General features: G+C 41.8%; 1 protein-coding gene across 1 annotated transcript in view; it reads left to right on the top strand.

Annotated features, from left to right (window-relative positions):
* Window positions 1-21,043, top strand: part of LOC124795789 (sodium channel protein Nach-like) — a 146,657-nt gene that overhangs the window by 12,617 nt on the left and 112,997 nt on the right. The window contains exons 2-3 of the mRNA XM_047259870.1: window positions 4,175-4,349; window positions 20,053-20,198. Coding sequence (XP_047115826.1) covers window positions 4,175-4,349; window positions 20,053-20,198 — 321 coding nt within the window. The remainder of the gene's footprint in view (window positions 1-4,174; window positions 4,350-20,052; window positions 20,199-21,043) is intronic.

The following is a 21,043-nucleotide window of genomic DNA, read 5'->3' as shown; positions in this document are numbered from 1 at the left end:
CAATTACATTAATGTTTGTTTATTTAGGGTGAAACACTGTAGTTACGAATTGTACTTAATAACATCATCTTTAATCAGAGCACTTTATAAATTTTAAATAGGCTACTGAATCATAAATAGTGTTGGGGCTTGTGTAATCTTATTCCACGTTAAATAAATAAAATTATAGGCAGACAAGAATACACATCTTTTTGAGTACCACGTTACTAACTCTTCTGCTTGTACTCTTGTGTGAAGTGCGACAACGGATGACATCAGAAGCTGCCATCTAACCTCAAGACTTGCTTTATAGGATTTGACTACAGATAGGACATATGTCGTGTTACGAAGGGTATCATCTTGAACATTTGTAAATAAAACTTGAAGATATACTGCACTCAGTGCTGTATCAAACATTTCTGTTAGTTATTTACCTTTTCCGCAAGTTAAGGTTACTTTTGTATAACTAATTTATAAATACCCTGTATTGCACGTTCTGAACATGAAAAATGTCGCCGTCCACTAGATTCCGCGACTGCCCACTTCTGTTCCAAATGCCCACTGACCTAACAGCAAAAGAAAAGTTGCAGCTATGTCAAGCTAACGCACATCACTTCTTTAGACGACATGGAAGTGGCTGCGAAGCAAAGAATCAAAGTGATTAGTGGATACATGTCTATTCATTACCGCCAAAAATGACGAACAGAAGTATTATCAGGCAAGTGATGCTGTTTTTTAGGAATTGCCATAGTATGGTGCTAGTAGATTATGCTCGTAAGTGGTAAACTATCGCAGGAATAGTCTACCCAAAAATCCTGACGAGATTACAGGAGGTAGTCAAGACAAAGCATCGAGGGAAAGCTGTCCAAGGGTGTGTTTGCTCCACGACAACGCCACAGCTCATTCTGCGCGGTGTATGGTCATACATTTTGGTTGTCTGGGTTATCAAATTTTGCCCGCTCCCGTTCTCTCTTTCAGCGACTAGCTCAGTATCTTTTCCGGAGGCCTTTATATCTCTCCTCTTTGCTACAACAACAACAAATGCACGGATTTCCTAATATTAACAAAACATGAGTCAGAAAATAACGCAAATTCGCCTTTTTCTCGTCGGAGGGAAACTATTAATACTTTCTGTCTCCTACAAATTCGTGTTGGTCTACAAATTAAGTTAAGCGTCACTATAATTGTTTATGTTTTGTTTGTTGCAAACATCTTGTTCTTTAATGTTGCTCGACGTTAGCGTCTTTTCTTGACAATGTACTGTTAAAGGTTTTTTTCCAGCTTCGGATATTGTATTACTCGATTTAATCATGTCGTGCTTCACACCAGAAAGTCAACTTTTTCGCTACATTTACAATAATTTGTATTTCTCGGACGTACTTTCCATCTCATGTGTGGGTACGCTTTCGTATTTCCCCTACAGAAATTGTTATGCTAATGCGATAAACACGGTGCTAAGAAGAAAAATAGAGACAGCCAAAATAAAAGCTCATCAGGAAATTAGGCACAACTCTTATTTTGAAACATTATGTTCTTCCACTTTAACAATTCAATTAGTCAGTACTATGACAATTAGCCAGAGAAAATTCAAAAATTCGCAGTTTAGTTTCAGAATACTACGATATTTTCCTGCAGTTTTGTAGTATCATCGGGAAGAGTACAATAAATGTCCTGAAATTGACAAGAGAGTCGATCACAGTTCCAGTAACAATGTAAAGACAGCTGCTCCACCAGAAATTCGCGTCAAGCGTAAATGGTATTCTGTTACTGTGGTTGATTAAGGTGGTGAAATACAGAAAGTAGCCTTCAAGCTAATTCCTTTATTATATGGCAGTTTGTTTTGCTTTCAGACCAGCTGATAATGTTCGGCACAAAATCCATCACTCACTAAGAATATATAGAATTGGGTGAGTGAGGCGAATAATTTTCCCCACCACCATCCTAACGAATCTACGTTTTCCTTGAGGTTCTGTCCAGAGAAATGACGGAGAAAATGGTCCTATCATTCGGACATATCTGTCGATTATACACTTACGAAGCACTTCCTTCAGAAAACGTCTGATTGACACTTGCGCTAAAACAAGGGATCACGAATTTACTTGAAACTTTGTACACTTTTAGTAGCCCGTTAGGACCACATACTATGCAAGTAGTAAGGCGTACTACTCAGGTGATTTCGAGAAAATCGCAAGAGAAGTTTAGCTCGTCAGTGACGTACTGGCGCCTTCCGACCCTGCTCACGACACGGTGGCCTTCCTGTGGTTAGCGTTCAAGCTCCGTAATGGTGGAGCACTGGATGGAGTCGCACTCGTTTCTCTTTAAGTTACACTTTTTCAACGCTAGTCATATTATTGTCTACATATTACATTTGAAAGGTTATACGACGAAGCGAGACGTGTATTTGAATTAACTGTCTTTGAATTCTGCAATGTTATTTCACTGTTTACTAATCTTTATTGTTGCAACAAGTATTATGCCTCCTTTGTTTCTAGAGGTAAGTTAAAAGCTGCATCAAGCGCCTTCAGACTTGTTGGTATTTGATTGTCAATGAACGAGACGTTCCTTCTCGTGAAGGTCTATTAAAATACACTCAATTGCACATCGCAAATTTTTGCAGAGATATATACGAAAATGTTGCGCTACGCATGGTTTGCATCCAAATTGTCGTTAGAAATGGAAAGAAAATTTTCAAAATATCATTGATCTTTGTTTTTCCTTATAACCTCTGAAGATTCCCTGAGCATGCGGGAAAGTGACATCCATTGAATGTAGTAGGTGGCGTTTTAATTTATGTTTTCCGTGTCTATATGGAAAATATCATCCTGCAACCTGTAATGCTGACAGCACATACGACGATTAATCGTATGTTGCCCTCATATTCTGTCATATTGTAACACATTGTATTACTGAATAAAATTATCTACATCTTTATTTATAGATACGATTCTATACTGTACTACCTTTGTTTTTCAGAAGTACAGTATAATGTTCCTTCGGACAGGCATGCAGGCACTGCGGCGACCACAGTCGTTATGAAGCACATGACATGTATTCGGAGTTGCGAATCTGGAGAATCATCAGGTGAAAATCTGTATCGGATGTTGCATTGTACTTCTGAACATCACAGGTACTGCAACATCACATTTATCCACCGACACCGGGAAAGCGACTTTCAATTAAAATATCCCCCCCCCCCCTGTACGAGAATATACTTAATAGATGTACGAGTGTACGTTCTAGACATATGGTTGACGTCATATGGAAGTTTGGGTCCAGCCGTGAAGCGTGCTCGGGTAGCCTAATGGTAAAACGGTAAGCGCGAAATCTACGTTCGAATCCCGACACAGCATATATTTTCATCGTCGTCATTGCATGGAACACCTGATGGCTGTCCATATTAGCAACCGTGAATACATTTCACGTATTTATTTCCGATGCTTGCCTCCTCCTTGAAACCTGTGTCTGGCGATCGAAGCGTTCCGGTGCAAAGCAGTTCTCGGTACTTTACCCGACTACAGGTCCAAAAGGTTTCGGAAATCACGATAGGCATATATTTTCAGTAAAATCTTAAGCATTTAGTCATTTACTTGTAGATACCTACAAATGTAATATTTATAGTGATAATAAAGATTAGCAAACCACCAAATACCACTGGAAATTCAATAAAGGCTCAAGCAAACACGTGTTCTTCATCATATTACTTTTAAAAGTAATATGTATGAAATAATATGACTAGTATTGAAAAATATGAATTTAAAAGAAAGGAAAACAAGAGCGGGACTCGATCCAGCGATCAACCACTTACGGAACTTCAACTCCAATGTCATTACCAGTGCCATGTTCTGCCCAGGATCGTAACGCGGCGGTGTATCACTGACGCTTAAAAGTTCTCTTGCCAGTTTTTCGAAATCGTCGAAGTAGTACGCCTTGCTGTGTGCACATTATCTTGTCCTAATGGACCAGAACTGAAAGTGTACGAAGCTTGAAACAAATTCGTGATCGTGGCCTCCCCTTGCGAGTAACTTTCTAGAGCTCTGGCATCCACCGAAAGCTGATCTTAAGCGACACACGCGGGACGTCAATCGCTCTCAACAAATGTTTTTCCTGCTCGAGAAACCTGGCCAGATATTACCTTGATTAAAACCAGTGTTAAAGGTACTGAATCTTTCTCTAAAACTTTTCGCCTATCTCGCAGGTACCTGAACTTGTCAGAAGCAGACGATGTGACGCGCCAGAAGCTGTACCACGTGATGGCGGCGCTGGCGCTGGTGGAGTTCCCCTACTACTACATGGTGCCTCTCTCCTTGGAGAAGGCCGGCGACCTCGTGGACAAGCTCAATGACATAAACATCACGCGCTTCATGATGCAGGTTTGTGCACTTCAAAATTCATAGTTTTTCGAGAAGAAGTTTCAAAGCACTGCTTTCAGTTAGGACAAATACATGAAATGGTTACGCCCTTTTAGACCGTTTACAATACGGTAAAAACAAAGACTGAAATTTGTGCTTTGTGATATTATTGGATTTCAGACATTTTGCATATGAGAAAAAGACAGCCATCGAGCTGTAGTCTGTAATGATACTAAGCATGACAACGCGAGAGTAAAGAAACGAAATCTGTTTATAACGTGCGCCTATACCAAGACGCGCGGCCAGCGTTTAAAAGGTACTTTTAAACACTATGACTCGCTGGGCGCAGAAATTTAAAATCATTGCCGCAGCGCTTGATAGCAAGAAGCTGCGAAACAGAAGAAAGAACAATTTATCATTTGTTACGAAAACTCTAGAGTCTTTATAGTTAGTTGTACTTCTAGTCGCCGATATGTTAACATGTGCTTGATTACCTTTGATGTTTGGTCGCCGACTTGTTAAGACGTGTTGTGTAGCACTGCTACAAGTTATATTTCATTTAGTGTGAAAAACCGCGTTATCACCAAGAAAAAAAAGACGCTTTTGTAAACCTTGTGACGATAAAGCACGCCAGGACATTTAATTTTTACAAAATATCACACATACAAAAGCAGCCATTGTTGGATTGCTCCATGCACGAGAAAAACATAAAAATGTAAGTTTTGTATTCATTGTAAATTTGTTAATGTTTATAGTTTAACGCCTTTGTTCTTTGAGAATATATTGATGCTTCACTGTACAGAAAGTCTATGCTTATTCTTTTCTTTAAATTAACCACAAATAATGTTTATGTTTAAATGAACTTTGTTATAGGTTCGCTCTTTATCGCGGTGTCTCGATTGTATTTGGGAGACCATTAATGTCTTCAATTTCCGATCTGACAATTTTTTTTTTTACAAAATTTCACTGTTTTGCATTCATTTCCAATTTTTTTTAATTATTCAAATACACTCCTGGAAATGGAAAAAAGAACACATTGACACCGGTGTGTCAGACCCACCATACTTGCTCCGGACACTGCGAGAGGGCTGTACAAGCAATGATCACACGCACTGCACAGCAGACACACCAGGAACCGCGGTGTTGGCCGTCGAATGGCGCTAGCTGCGCAGCATTTGTGCACCGCCGCCGTCAGTGTCAGCCAGTTTGCCGTGGCATACGGAGCTCCATCGCAGTCTTTAACACTGGTAGCATGCCGCGACAGCGTGGACGTGAACCGTATGTGCAGTTGACGGACTTTGAGCGAGGGCGTATAGTGGGCATGCGGGAGGCCGAGTGGACGTACCGCCGAATTGCTCAACACGTGGGGCGTGAGGTCTCCACAGTACATCGATGTTGTCGCCAGTGGTCGGCGGAAGGTGCACGTGCCCGTCGACCTGGGACCGGACCGCAGCGACGCACGGATGCACGCCAAGACCGTAGGATCCTACGCAGTGCCGTAGGGGACCGCACCGCCACTTCCCAGCAAATTAGGGACACTGTTGCTCCTGGGGTATCGGCGAGGACCATTCGCAACCGTCTCCATGAAGCTGGGCTACGGTCCCGCACACCGTTAGACGGTCTTCCGCTCACGCCCCAACATCGTGCAGCCCGCCTCCAGTGGTGTCGCGACAGGCGTGAATGGAGGGACGAATGGAGACGTGTCGTCTTCAGCGATGAGAGTCGCTTCTGCCTTGGTGCCAATGATGGTCGTATGCGTGTTTGGCGCCGTGCAGGTGAGCGCCACAATCAGGACTGCATACGACCGATGCACACAGGGCCAACACCCGGCATCATGGTGTGGGGAGCGATCTCCTACACTGGCCGTACACCACTGGTGACCGTCGAGGGGACACTGAATAGTGCACGGTACATCCAAACAGTCATCGAACCCATCGTTCTACCATTCCTAGACCGGCAAGGGAACTTGCTGTTCCAACAGGACAATGCACGTCCGCATGTATCCCGTGCCACCCAAAGTGCTCTAGAAGGTGTAAGTCAACTACCCTGGCCAGCAAGATCTCCGGATCTGTCCCCCATCGAGCATGTTTGGGACTGGATGAAGCGTCGCCTCACGCGGTCTGCACGTCCAGCACGAACGCTGGTCCAACTGAGGCGCCAGGTGGAAATGGTATGACAAGCCGTTCCACAGGACTACATCCAGCATCTCTATGATCGTCTCCATGGGAGAATAGCTGCCTGCATTGCTGCGAAAGGTGGATATACACTGTACTAGTGCCGACATTGTGCATGCTCTGTTGCCTGTGTCTATGTGCCTGTGGTTCTGTCAGTGTGATCATGTGATGTATCTGACCCCAGGAATGTGTCAATAAAGTTTCCCCTTCCTGGGACAATGAATTCACGGTGTTCTTATTTCAATTTCCAGGAGTGTAGTTCCCTTAGGTAATTTCATTGTAGAGTCTGACTGCGTGAAAGCAATCCGGGTTAAGAGGTCATTTGAGAAACTATTTTCGCGCAATCAATCTGTACGTCTCCTGAACACAATCGAGAACCAACGCATCGGCTATCATTCATTAATTTTTCTCTCTTTCGAAGTCGTACCTAAAAACGGCCAAGGAGAACTGCCGCGAGTACGCAGTCTAGCGTTAAAGGTTGCATTCTTTATCTTGTCGGCAAACATTGCCATAAATTATCATCATCAGTGTTATATTTGGTTAAATGTGAAAAGCAAAACCTTTTAACGCTAGAGCTTCCTTTAGAAGAGTTAAAAACCACACGGCGGAACAGAACTGCAACTAGGGATTGGTTATTCGTGTCCCGACTGACCGAGTCACTCACTCACTGTGTCACCATCGACCAATTCAACCACTGAGGATAGAAACTTGATATTTACAGAGGATTTTGATTTTATACTGTAGGCGTCGGTTAAGAAGGTATTTTTCGAAATTCCATCCCGAAGTCGGTGAAATAGGGGATGAAAGGTTTTCTTGAAAACATGTCACTATTAATGCAATTTTGAAATTAGACCTACAAAAATCGGTATCTGATTTCTCGGTCAGAAATAAAGAAATATTGTTTCAGCATATTTCTGAAATTTAACCCATATGGAGGTAAAATAGTGGGTGAAAGTTTAAAAAAATATCATTATTAAAGAACTATTAAGTATTTGTGATGCTAGATCTATGAAAATTGGTATTCGACTTCTCTGTTGGAAACAAAAAAAAAAAAGTACGTGTTTCAGTGTTATTTGGAAATTCAACCCCTAATGGGGTGTTTTATGAATTAATTCTGTCAGAGACAGCAAAGGACTTGGAAGAGCAGTTGAACGGAATGGACAGTGTCTTGAAAGGAGGATATAAGCTGAACATCAACAAAAGCAAAACGAGGATAATGGAATGTAGTCGAATTAAGTCGGGTGATGCTGAGGGAATTAGATTAGGAAATGACACACTTAAAGTAGTAAAGGAGTTTTGCCATTTGGGGAGCAAAATAACTGACGATGGTTGAAGTAGAGAGGATAAAAAATGTAGACTGGCAATGGCAAGGAAAGCGTTTCTGAAGAATAGAAATTTGTTAACATCGATTATAGATTTAAGTGTCAGGACGTCGTTTCTGCCGACCGGAGTGGCCGAGCGGTTAAAGGCGCTACAGTCTGGAACCGCACGACCGCTACGGTCGCAGGTTCGAATCCTGCCTCGGGCATGGATGTGTGTGATGTCCTTAGGTTAGTTAGGTTTAAGTAGTTTTAAGTTCTAGGGGACTTATGACCACAGCAGTTGAGTCCCATAGTGCTCAGAGCCATTTGAACCATTTTTGAAGTCGTTTCTGAAATTATTTTTATGGAGTGTGGCCATGTATGGAAGTGAAACATGGACGATAAATAGTTTGGACAAGAAGAGAATATAAGCTTTTGAAATGTGGTGCTACAGAAGAATGCTGAAGATTAGATGGGTAGATCACGTAACTAATGAGGGGGTACTGAATAGAATTGGGAAGAAGAGGAGTTTGTGGCACAACTTGACTATAAGTAGCCATGTATGGAAGTGAAACATGGACGATAAATAGTTTGGACAAGAAGAGAATATAAGCTTTTGAAATGTGGTGCTACAGAAGAATGCTGAAGATTAGATGGGTAGATCACGTAACTAATGAGGGGGTACTGAATAGAATTGGGAAGAAGAGGAATTTGTGGCACAACTTGACTAGAAGTGGGGACCGGTTGGTAGGATATGTTCTGAGGCATCAAGGGATCACAATTTTAGCATTGGAGGGCAGCGTGGTGGGTAAAAATAGTAGAGGGAGACTAAGAGATGAATACACTAAGCAGATTCAGAAGGATGTAGGTGGTTGTAAGTACTGGGAGATGAAGAAGCTTGCACAGGATAGAGTAGCATGAAGAGCTGCATCAAACCAGTCTCAGGACTGAAGACAACAACAACAACATGAATTATTTCTTTGTGAAATCATTTTTAAAGCTAATGAAAATTTTAATTTCGCTTCTTGGTTAGAAATAAAGAATACGTGTTTCACAGTTTTTGGAAACTGAACTCCTATGGGGGTGAAATAGGGGAAGAAAGTTTTTGTGGTAAAATTCCATTATACAAGCATTTTTGAAGATAATACTATGAAAATTTGTATTTGGCTTCTCTGTGAGAAGTAAAAAAAAAACGCAATTCACTGTTTTTGAATTACAGGTTGAAATGTTTTATGAAACTATTTCATTTTGAAACCATATTTTAGCTATATCTATGACAATTGGTATTTGTCTTCCCAGTTACAAACGAAAAAAAATACGTGTTCCGCTTTTCTAGGAAATTCAACCCCTAAGGGGGTGGAATAGGGTGAGAGTGACTCAGTGACTCATCGTCGGCCAGCCTAAAGAGCTAAGGATAGAAACTTGAAATCTGAAGAACGTGTGGATCTTATACTGTTAGGGGATGAAGTTTCTAAGGGTGTACCACCACAAGAATGCAAGAAGCGCGATTAACAAAAATCTTGGACTCCAGCTACCAGAATCACTTTTTGGGCAGAAGTACATTAATTAAAGACCATACTTCTATGACCTTACATTGTGTGAAAAGTTTAGAAGGTGTTGCGATTTATGAAAATAAAATTTCGAGTGCAGAAAAAAAGGAAAAAAAAACTGTGCAGACCATACAGTCTATTCGAGCTAAGCAGCGGACGAAAAACTAGTACAGTCTAAGAGTGCTAGGCGTAGAGCATACCGAGAGAGTTTTCACCGGGAATGGGAATTACAAGAACCAGTCAGCGGGCAGCCGAGGCTATGAATAGGTCCTTGAAGCGCATTCTGACAGTAACATTTCGAAACAAATGTTGCCCCATCATCCATTAAAAGATACATGTACGAAAAGTAAAAATGTTCCGTATTCTTTGCAACTGTCTACCTGCCTACTACATACGTTTCGCTGAATTTCTCTCAGACTCAACAATGATATGCGTATTTTCTGTGCATCTGGTCTTAATTTTATGGAAAATCTGACTTGGCGCGCTGGTGGAACATTACTTCAGTTCTGAATATGAGTTTTTCGAGCATCTTGTAATGCCTTCTGTATTTCGTTGTAGAACGTGGCGTGTTACGTTTACTGTTGGTCTTAATTTCTGGGTGAACTGCAGACTGTATCGGCTACAAGCAGAAGTGTGACTACTTTAATTCTCGTCTTAGCTGCCTTGACGATTTCTTCGGACTCATTACATACCCAGCTCCATCTTTTTCCGTATCTATTTGTGTCTGCGGCCGACTTTTAAAGGGGAGCGAACATCCAGGGAAATGGGGCTATAGCTCACGAAATCAAATGTAATTTCTGTTCAATGTGTTTTTGTAAAATTATGTCCAACAGCGTCTTTGGATTAGTGGAACAACTCTTATTTATGTGAGTTCCATGAAACAGAATGCAACCTCTTACACTGAAGTTCCCATATTGTAAACAGCAGCTACATTACTACTGGCGGCGACAATATTAAAATACAAACAAGGACTGAAACCTATGAACAACTGACTCATATGGCAGAGCCTAAGTGCAGTGTGGTGGGGAGCGGGCAGAACGCTCGATGACACCATATCACGAGCTGAGGCTGTAATGTTCTGAGTATCAGTTCGTGGCTCAGCGCTGTGTACTATGGTTCTGCAGAGATGAGACAAACATCAGGGTTGGATGCATTACTATCCGATTTGATACTGGTAAGAGCCGGCCGGTGTGGCCGTGCGGTTCTAGGCGCGACAGTCTGGAACCGCGTGACCGCTACGGTCGCAGGTTCGAATCCTGCCTCGGGCATGGATGTGTGTGATGTCCTTAGGTTAGTTAGGTTTAAGTAGTTCTAAGTTCTAGGGGACTGATGACCTCAGATGTTGAGTCCCATAGTGCTCAGAGCCATTTGAACCATTTGATACTGGTAAGAAATACATTTCTGAAGGTCGATTCATTCTGTGTAACGAAAGTTCGAAATATTGTAGCGAAACAGAGAAAATCGTTTGGAGAATTTAGTGAATTTTATGAGAGTTTACAATCAGATTCCATGAACTCAGTAATATATTTGTGTCTAAATTTGATTGTATGTTGAAAAATATCGATGCACACTTCAGAGTAACATGCGCCAATTTCTAGGCAACTGTGTCGCCAGAGGAAAAACTTGCAGCTACCTTGATGCAAGTACAACTGAATTCAATAATTTTTTTCGTTTCTTTAAAATTCTATATCGAACGAAAATAGCATTAAAAATTTTAAACGATTGGATTTAACGTCACTAGTGACAAAAACTGTGTACGGATTGTTTGTGAACTACTTTTGTCAGAGGAGAATGACAGAATACAAATAAGTACAGCGCATCACAAAAGTATTCATTGTTCTTGAAATGTGAAGTTCTCTTCGAACACTTGAGGCCCACGAGAAGTAATTGCCAGTCCATTCTGTAGTGTGAATATTGTCTGACAATGTACCACAAGCAGGTCGCTGTGTAATACAATTAACTACGTGCAAAGTGTATTTGCATTAAAAGACACCACAACATGCAGTTACTTTATTATTCGCGCACATATCGTACAGGCAGCGGTGGTGCTAGCTGTAGACCGAGCAGGCTCATTGTGTGCTGCGTTTCCGTGTTGTTAATACGCTTGGTGTACAGTACGATGGGTTTAAGTAGTTCTAAGTTCTAGGGGACTGATGACCTCAGACGTTGAGTCCTATAGTGTTCAGAGTCATTTGAAGCCATTTAATCCCCCTCGTTCTCGAACGTGTCTCCTACAGAAAAACAAAACTACTCAGCGCGACAACGAAACAGCTAATTCATATTGAGACTGGAATTGTTCCTGTAGCAAGGATAGAATTCCAGTGGGTATGGGTGACGATGGGCTGAGAGGCAACACACCAAAATTTAGACATCTCTAAAACATCTGACTATTAGCACATTTCAAGGAAGTTTGAACACTTTACCTACTCCCCTAAGTTAATCTGCATTCAGAAATTTCCAAGCTTCCTTAAGACAAATAAAACACTGGAGCAAGCTAAACACAGATGATCGTAACTTCAGTCATGCTTCAGCTATTAGCATATAACCTGTTACACTTATCTAGAAATTTACTCAAATGAGTATACATAAAGCTCCAATAACAGATCTGCTACGTTTCTCTCTTTCTATACCAAACTTCGTCAGCTATACGTTCGTCAGAAACTTTACATTCATTCAGATGCCCCAAAAACTGATACTATATCAGATATCATACCATATCAGAAACATTTGTCACAGACAAATGTTTCTGCGATGTCACCGCCCGATCCGCGAACTTCAGGTAAGCTCCGCGTCAACTCGGCCACGATCCCGCTTTGGTCCTTACACCTAACGACCAACTCCTAACGCAGCTGATCTTTCTGGAGATCCGCAAAGCCGGTCATCTCCCTTGCTGCCATCCAAAAAACAATGGACACAAGTAGCAACTGCGAATACTACCCACCTGTTACAGTATAACTGCAAGACTAAAAAAAAACAACAATTTAAAAAAATTATTTCTTTAGTCCAGTAAGTATCCCCTCTCACCAACCCAGAACCACGCTTTGCCACTAGGGTGTAGCAGGGATAGAATCCTAATGGGTGTGAGTGGTGAAGGGTTGAGACGGAATAAACCAAAATTTAGACATCAATATAAACATTAATTAAAATCCGACCATCAGCACATTTCAAGAACTTGCTCCCCTAAGTGAATTTGCATTTGGAAATTACCAGACTTCTAGCAAAATTGAAATACTGGAGCAAGCCAAACACAAATGATCTTAACTTCAATTATGCTTCAGCAACTGGCGTATAACCTGTTACACTTACCTAGACGTTTACTCAAATGGAATATACATAAAACTCCAATAACAGATCTACCACATTTCTCTCTTTCTCTGACAAACCTCTTTAGTTATACGTTCATCAGAGACTTTACATTCACTCAGATTCCTCAAAAAATTAAATAATTGAAACTAAAGCAGAAACATTTGGAACAGAGAACATTTCTTTCACGTTTAGTTAAGGTAGCAATTCCCGGTCCTTGTTGTCCAACAAACACACATACTTTTCCCCTTACTGACAACAAGGTAATGGGTACAACTAGTGACACCGGGCTAATTCAGGTCGCACTTAAGGCAGTCAAAAGCGCAACGGAATGTCGCGATTAAACGAAGAACAAATAAGCAGATATAAGTCGACTGACAGGAAAGTTGTGAAACGGCCACAAGCCACCAACAATTTTTAAGAGGCAACCTGCCAATGAATATCTGTCAACAATATAGAGTGTGGTGTCAATCCACGCAATTACAACCACTTCCTAGCACACACTCAGCGCTCCTTCGGCTCTAAATTTAACATAAATAAAAACAACTCCTTAAACTAAACAAAGCCAATTATAAAATAAATGACATTTAACATCCACGAATACGAAGTGCTCAGACTGACCCCTTGCCTGAAGTTTAATCGCACAAGATAAGCACTGCTCAAATACAGTTGGCCTTGCATTCATTCACTTTCCGGTGCCAAATGTAAATGCAGAAATTCTACAAACTCCGCAATTCGTATTCCACACCTCCTTACAACACACAGTATCTCGTTTACTCCGGTCAGTTATCTGCTAATACTGACAAAAGCCCCGTGAAGATTCCATCACAGCACTATTGCTCTGTAACCCGATCAACACATCCTCCTCTCGGTTGTCAAAACTCAAGACCAATAGATCACCTTGCAGGAAATTTAAGCGGTGGCGTGGAGTGTGACTTTGTCAACGGCACAGTACTTCCAGTATAGAAGAGCATTTGTTTAAAACGTGATGAAGAGTCGATTGGTGGGTCAAAGGGAGTACTGTCTTCTTTTGTCAAAAGGGATACAAAACAAATTTACATTTACTTTTATTTTGGGTGAACATGTTAAGGAAAAGAAAAATGAATGCAGATATAAAAAATGGCTAAATATTATGGAACAACTTAAGACAGCACTCCCGATGAAAGTAAAATTGACCAGATGAGCTAAATAATTAACTACGTCAACATAGAAAACAATGTTGTGAAAGTTCGAGAATTTTTTTTTTTTTTTTTTTTTTTTTTTTTTACCCGACGCTACGCTTAGTCCCTGTGCAAATCATTCCTTAAATCTTTATGGAGTTCACGAATTCTGTGTTCCCTCTGGTGTCTCCTGTTCTCGAACTGTAGAGAAATTATGTTCAAACTCCAAGTTATCTAAATCTAGATGAGATTTTTTGTTGTTGGAATGTTGGAAGATATTAACATTCATCCAAGGCAAGCCGTGGTACAAAATCTGCAGCAAGCTTACTCTTCCCAGCTATATATGATTTTACATTTTTGATCTAAATTAGTTTTTGGCACACGATACTGGAGGAAATAAATTTAGTCCGAACAATACATGTAGTATTATAATTAGGGAAGAACATAACAAACAGTCGAGTATCAATCTTTATTTTATTTCAGATCTAGGTGTATTTCAGCTACAGTATAGTCATCAGTGCGTTTAATAGCGAGTCATATAAACCCAAAAATCTTGTATATGCACATGTTGTTAAAACTACCTTAAACTGTCCATGGCTCACTCTAGTGTGAATTAAGCTATGAGCAGTTTAAGGTAGTTTCAACAACATGTCCATTTCAAGATTTCTTCGTCTATATGAGTTACTATTAAGTTCACTGATGAAGAGGCTATACTGTAACTGCAATATGGATAGATCTGCAATAAAATCCAGATTGACACGCGACAGTCTGCTGTGCTCATCCCCAATTATAATCATTTCATAATCGCTCAGCACAACGATTCCAAATGGAATCCAACCTGATGAATATCAAGTCTCCAAAAAGAACTTTGGATAAAGGACTGGGTGAAGGACTCGCCAAACTAAAAACACTGATTGCACTTTTGATGAAGAGCGAACTACAATCACACACATTGCTGTATCTTTTGGCACAAAAATGTAATGATGTGGACATTAATAATGATCAACCAGTGTAAGTAGGCTGTTTATGTTTTCTTATTGGCAACGTTACGTAGCGCTCTGTATGAAAATCACTGGCTGTGCTATGTGCAGTCTGTGGCTAGTTTGCATTGTTGTCTGCCATTGTAGTGTTGGGCAGCTGGATGTGAACAGCGGGTACCGTTGCGCAGTTGGAGGTGAGCCGCCAGCAGTGGTGGATGTGGGGAGAGAAGTGGCGGAGTGCAGAGATTTTTGAAAGTCAGATTGCGTTGCGCTAAAAAATATTGTGTGTCAGTTTAAGGACAGTCATGTATAATTATTCTAAGGGGACGTTTCACCAGGAAGACATCAAACAATGTCGAGTGAACTAGCTCATGACGCCGGACTATGACTTCAAGAGGTAGTTCGTCGATCAGTGTTACGATGGATACACCGATTTCTACAACAATTGTTACAACGAAACATGGCCACGAAAGAAATCAACTAAAATTTCTAAAACATTGATATATAATTTATGCTCCAAGCTTTCGATTACACTTCGGCTGTAGCATTGCGGACTCTGGTAGAAATTTACTGTTAGGGAGCAGGTGATGAAAGAACTAAACAGGAATCGTACCCATCTACGAGCAGCCGATACGAATGCTAACGTTGCTGCTGGATGAACAGCCCAAACAATCCTTCAGTTCATAATTAAATGGGACTTGATTGAATCATTATCCTGTACATCACTTATACTTTATGGTCATTCGTATCTGAGTTGCATCATGCGAGGGAACATTTTCTCAACTAAAACTAATAAAAAAGTAACGTAGCTCTACGATGAATCAAGAACGACTAGCCAATCTGATTATTTTATCAACTAAAAGAAAAGTTTCAAATGAAATAGATTTCAACAACGTTATTGAGAATTTCTGTAAAAATAAAGGCACGAACACATGACTAATAATATCAGTAATAACTACTATCTCGTAGTAAGGTCACGAAACTGATGTTTTAATTGTACAAGATTTGCTTGCAGGCATATAAAATAAAATGTAATTTTACTATACTGTTCTTTATATTTCTTTGCACTGTATCATATGATAGCTTTGCTAAATTCTGTTTCTGATTCTTAGTATCTCACGTATGTCTTTAAGTTTGTGTAGTTTACTTACTAGAGTGTACACACATTATAAATACTTGGTCTTTTTGTCAGACGTTTGCCGGCCGGAGTGGCCGCGCGGTTCTAGGCGCTAAAGTCCGGAACTGCGCGACCACTACGGTCGCAGGTTCGAATCCTGCCTCGGGCATGGATGTGTGTGATGTCCTTAGGTTAGTTACATTTAAGTAGTTCTAAGTTCTAGGGGACTGATGACCCAGAAGTTAAGCCATTTGAACCATTTGTCAGACGTTTCAGCTATATTAATCATTTTTTTAATGTGCGCTACAAACACATCAGTTTCCAAGGATATCGGTGGAGGGGGGGGGGGCTCATTTAGTTTCGTTGCCCCGGGCCTCCGACGTGCTTAGACCGCCACTGCTCCCATGTTGTCCTTGGCAAGAAGTTCTTGTCTTATGGCGTACCATTCCTTCACCGGCGTCGCTGACAACTGCTGGATGCAGTGGATGTGCTGCAGTACATCACACCAACGCTTCAGAACGCGTGTTCGATATGATTTAAGTCGGGGGAACGAGTAGGTCAGTCCATTCGCCGAATCTCCTCTCGTTCCAAGAACTCCACCTGCGCTGTTCTATGCTGTCGCGCATTGTCATCCATAAAAGTGAAGTCGAAGTGAGCGATAGAAAATGAAACGAAGTTAGCCACTCTCCCCATTTATCGCTGCTCCATATCTCAAACCATACATTCGGCTCGTCGAGCAACAGTTTGAAGCGAAACAGCTATTTTTTCAAATTTTTTTCCGTGAGGTGTGTTGGACAAATACAATCCGCCGATTCGACCAGGCAACCCTTGATGAGATTCCCAACTGCAAAGGGTTGGGAATTCTCAGCGAGCATTTGTAACTTCTGCGCAAACTTTACCCACTTGTTTCCTGCTCCTCCCACGACAAAAAAACTTCACTATTAATTTTGTACAATCATCTTTTTAAAACACTTATCATTTTAACAATTAATTGTTTCATTCATTGAAACCCAAATAAAAATCTAACAAAAGAAGATTGGTTTTAGGTGCGTTTTACCTCAGTTCCTCTCAAAATCGGACATAGACGCTAGCAAGGACAGCGAAATGTGGTCGCAAAATAAATTTTTATCTATTGGAATATTTGCGTTTTAATTAAGTGAAAACATATAAAACTAAAACTCATGTTTTCCTATCCACCAAAACACAAATACACAAAAACAAAGAATGACCCTTAATGACATTTTGCTATCCGAGTGAGCGTTGGTGTCGGCTTTTCCGAAAGTGGCAAAGAATAACGCACCTGGAACTTTTTCTTATGTCTGTGCGAAGCGATTTAATGCAACCCAAATATAAAAATTAACGAAAAAGGAATGTTCCTTATTGCTGACAATCTGATACTCGATAACTGGCACAATGCTAAGTGACATATCAGATTATAAAATACAGTCTTATTTATCATCTTTATAAATAATAAAGAGTCATACGAAATACTTACTTCACTGTAATACTGCTTCAAATTGTCTTTCACTTCTTCAGGCTTCGACTGGCGTTCCTCTTGCGACAAATTTTCGAACTGATCTTTGTGACAGTTATTAAAGTGCCGTTCAATAGAGTACTTTTTTAAATACATGAGGTTCCGCTGATATACTAAGCATTTGGAATGATTTTCGACAGTAATGCAAAATAAATTAATTTCGCACTCGGGTTTAAAAAATGCGGACGCACCGCTCTGTAACTTTACATCCGTTGACTGACGACTTTGTGTCGCATCAGTGCTTTTGACCGCTGTTGGCGCGGCGATCTGTCTTCCGTACGAAGCTGTCGCATACCGCCGCGGGCGGACCGCGCGGTCAGCTAAGCGACACGGCTCGGCCACTGCAACAACATAGAATTCGCAGGGGCACTGGCCTCGGGCGAACGCGGCCCCGCGGCCGCGGGGGCACAGTTTGGACGAGCCTGGCCTAGACGTCAATACGCCCAAGGGACATTGTTCCTCCCCTCATCATAACAGCTGGACCACGAAAACTCCTTACCCTTCTCGTAGCCAGCACGGCAGCATGTTGCGGAGAACGCGCTGCCATTCGTGGTGATAACTCACCCTGGTGCTATAATAACCGTGTCCAGCCTTTCTATTTTACGGGGAATCGGTGATTTCCATGAAATAATTGTCTTTGAGTAAAAGTGTCATTGCCTATTTCTTTGCTATTTTATGCACTATAGTGTAGCGGATCTTCCTATATACAGATCAAATTTCACCGACGCTTTGCATTGACACCTTATGGGAAAGTTACTTTCGACCTTAAGTTTTGCACGCCAGTGTACAAGTTTGAATTGTTACTTCTTCTTCCGATTTTTAGCTTCTCTCATTCACACAGGGCAAAATTTCATCTCCGAAACAGTGTTCTTCATTGAAAGCCACCCATTTAGGAAGGTCATCCAGCTAAGCTGTAAGGTAGAAATCTGAGGCTGTTAGCTTATACAATGAAGAGCCAAAGAGCCTGGCACACTTGCCTAATATCGTGTAGGGCCTCCGCGAGCACGCAGCAATGCCACAACACGACGTGACATGAACCCGACTAACATCTGAAATAGTGCTGGAGGGAACTGACACCATGAATCCTGCAGGGCTGTCCCTAAATACGTAAGAGTACGAAGGGGTGGAGATTTCTTCTGAATAATGGATTGCAAGGCATCCAAGACACGCTCAATAATATACATCTTTTGGGAGGTTGGTGGCCAGCGGAAGTGTTTAAGCTCAGAGGAATGTTGCTGCAGTCACTCTGTAGCAATTCTGGACGTGTGGGATGTCACATTGTCATGCTGGAGTTGTTTAAGTTTGTCGGAATGCACAATGGACATGAATGGCTGCAGGTGATCAGACATAATGCTTACCTACGTGTCACCTATCAGAGTCGTACCTAGACCTATCAGGAGTCCCATATCATTCCAGCTGCACACACGCCACACCATTACAGAGCCTACACCACCTTGATCGAGTCCCTGCTGATATGCAGGTTTCACGGATTCACGAGGTTGTCTGCATATCCGTACATGTCCATCCGCTCGATACAATTTGAAACGAGGCTCGTCCGACCAGGTAACATGTTTCCAGTCATCAACAGTCCAATGTAGGAGTTAACTGGCCCAGGAGAGAGCTAAGGCTTCGTGTCGTGCAGTCATCATGGGTACACGAGTGGGCCTTCGGCTCCGAAAGTCCATTACGATGAAGTTTCGTTGAATGGTCCGCACGCTGACACTTGTTGATGGCCCAGCCTTGAAATCTGCAGCAAGTTGCGGAAGGGTTGCACTTCTGTCACGCTGAACGATTCTCTTCAGTCGTCGTTGGTCCCGTTCAAATGGTTCAAATGGCTCTGAGCACTATGGCACTTTATTTCTGAGGTCATCAGTCCCCTAGGACTTAGAAAGACTTAAACCTAACCAACCTAAGGACATCACACACATCCATGCCCGAGGCAAGATCCGAACCTGCAACCGTAGCAGTCGCGCGGTTCCAGACTGTAGCGCCTAGAACCGCTCGGCCACTCTGGCCGGCTGGTCCCGTTCTTGCAGGGTCTTTTCCGGCTGCAGCAATGTCGGAGATTTGATGTTTTATCGGATTCCTGATATTCACGGTGCACTCATGAAATGGTCGTACGGGAAAATACCCACTATTCATCGCTACCAATGAGATGCTGTGTCCCATCGCTCGTGCGCCAACTATAACACAAATTCACTTAAATCTTCTTAACCAGTCATTGTAGCAGCAGTAAGAGTTCTAACAACTGCGCCAGACACTTGTTGTTTTATACAGGCGTTGCCGACCGCAGCACCGTATTCTGCCTGTTTACATATCTCTGTCTTTGAATACGCATGCCTATACCAGTTTCTTTGGCGCATCAGTGTAACTTGCATGTTGTAATAGAAGACCAATCGTTCGAAACTGGTAGCGTTTCTTAAAGGACGTTATGACTAAGGTGGGATGTTGATTACTGTTTTCAGTAGGCAACATGGACAACCTACACCTGGATGAGCTTCTCTCACTCAGTTTTCTGGGTGGAGCTATGTGTTTTAAGATTAGTAGAAGAATGTAATGAAGGTGAACTGAATATATCAGTGACGACAAGTGTCTTGGTTAACAGACGCTGCCGAGAATCGACGACGTATTCTACGAGTGCTTCTGGCAGGGCCACATCAACAACTGCTCCAACATGTTCTTCCTGCAGCGCACCGAAGCTGGCTTCTGCTACGGTTTCAACTCACTCGCCGCAGAGAACACGAGGCAATGGTGAGATGCTTGTGTACCTTGTACTGTGTTATCTGGATAGAACAGCCATCCATTTAATTTTCCCTCTGAGCAGATTTGCTATTCGTGTAGAGCAAGTTTCTTGGCTGGTTTTCACTAGTCTTTTAATTTGTCAACTTATACGTCTTTTTTAAAGTCTTTACGAAACACATCATATTTCAGTGTAGTTTTTATGTGACTACAGAAGGTTCTGACATAGCAGTCCTTTAGCGTGGTTAGGGGGAACGACCAGGCTATATACCAAAGTCCATTTCAGACTTTCAGGCAATTCAACTATAAGTTCCAGTATATTGATGGATTGCTTTATGGAAAAGAAATATGGAAGGGCCGTTCACCAAACGGCTTTGCACACAGCGTGATGCGTCAACGTAGACAGAATACATCGCACAAAAACTAATACTGCTGAACAACTTTATTGGTTTGCTTTCTGTGGCAGCACGTGATTGGCATGCTGTTATTGTTGATACGAGACTCCGACATTTGCGAACGCTAGATTCTAGGCTGAGTTAATTCTCAACATTTCTTTTGTTATCGCCTTATGGATACATCCTCTGGTTTGACCATATCGGCTGCCAAAGGGCACAGAATACTATCACCTCTGGTTGGCGTACCCGGTAATTTGTAAATCAGGTATTACGATTCTCATGTGTTGAGGCCGGTACCTCTGCCCTGTCTTCGAAGCCTCCGCGACGTCATCTTTCAACAAGACAATACTAGACCGCATATTTCCCCAGGTCGATACAGAGGATGTTCAACTATTATTCTGGTCGGCCCTTCTCCAGATCCCCCATCCACTAAAACATCCGGTCATGGGTTGCTAAGAGAAT

Source organism: Schistocerca piceifrons, chromosome 4 (genome assembly GCF_021461385.2).
Source record: "Schistocerca piceifrons isolate TAMUIC-IGC-003096 chromosome 4, iqSchPice1.1, whole genome shotgun sequence".
NCBI lineage: Eukaryota > Metazoa > Arthropoda > Insecta > Orthoptera > Acrididae > Schistocerca > Schistocerca piceifrons.
This window is presented reverse-complemented; position numbering and strand designations above follow the sequence as displayed.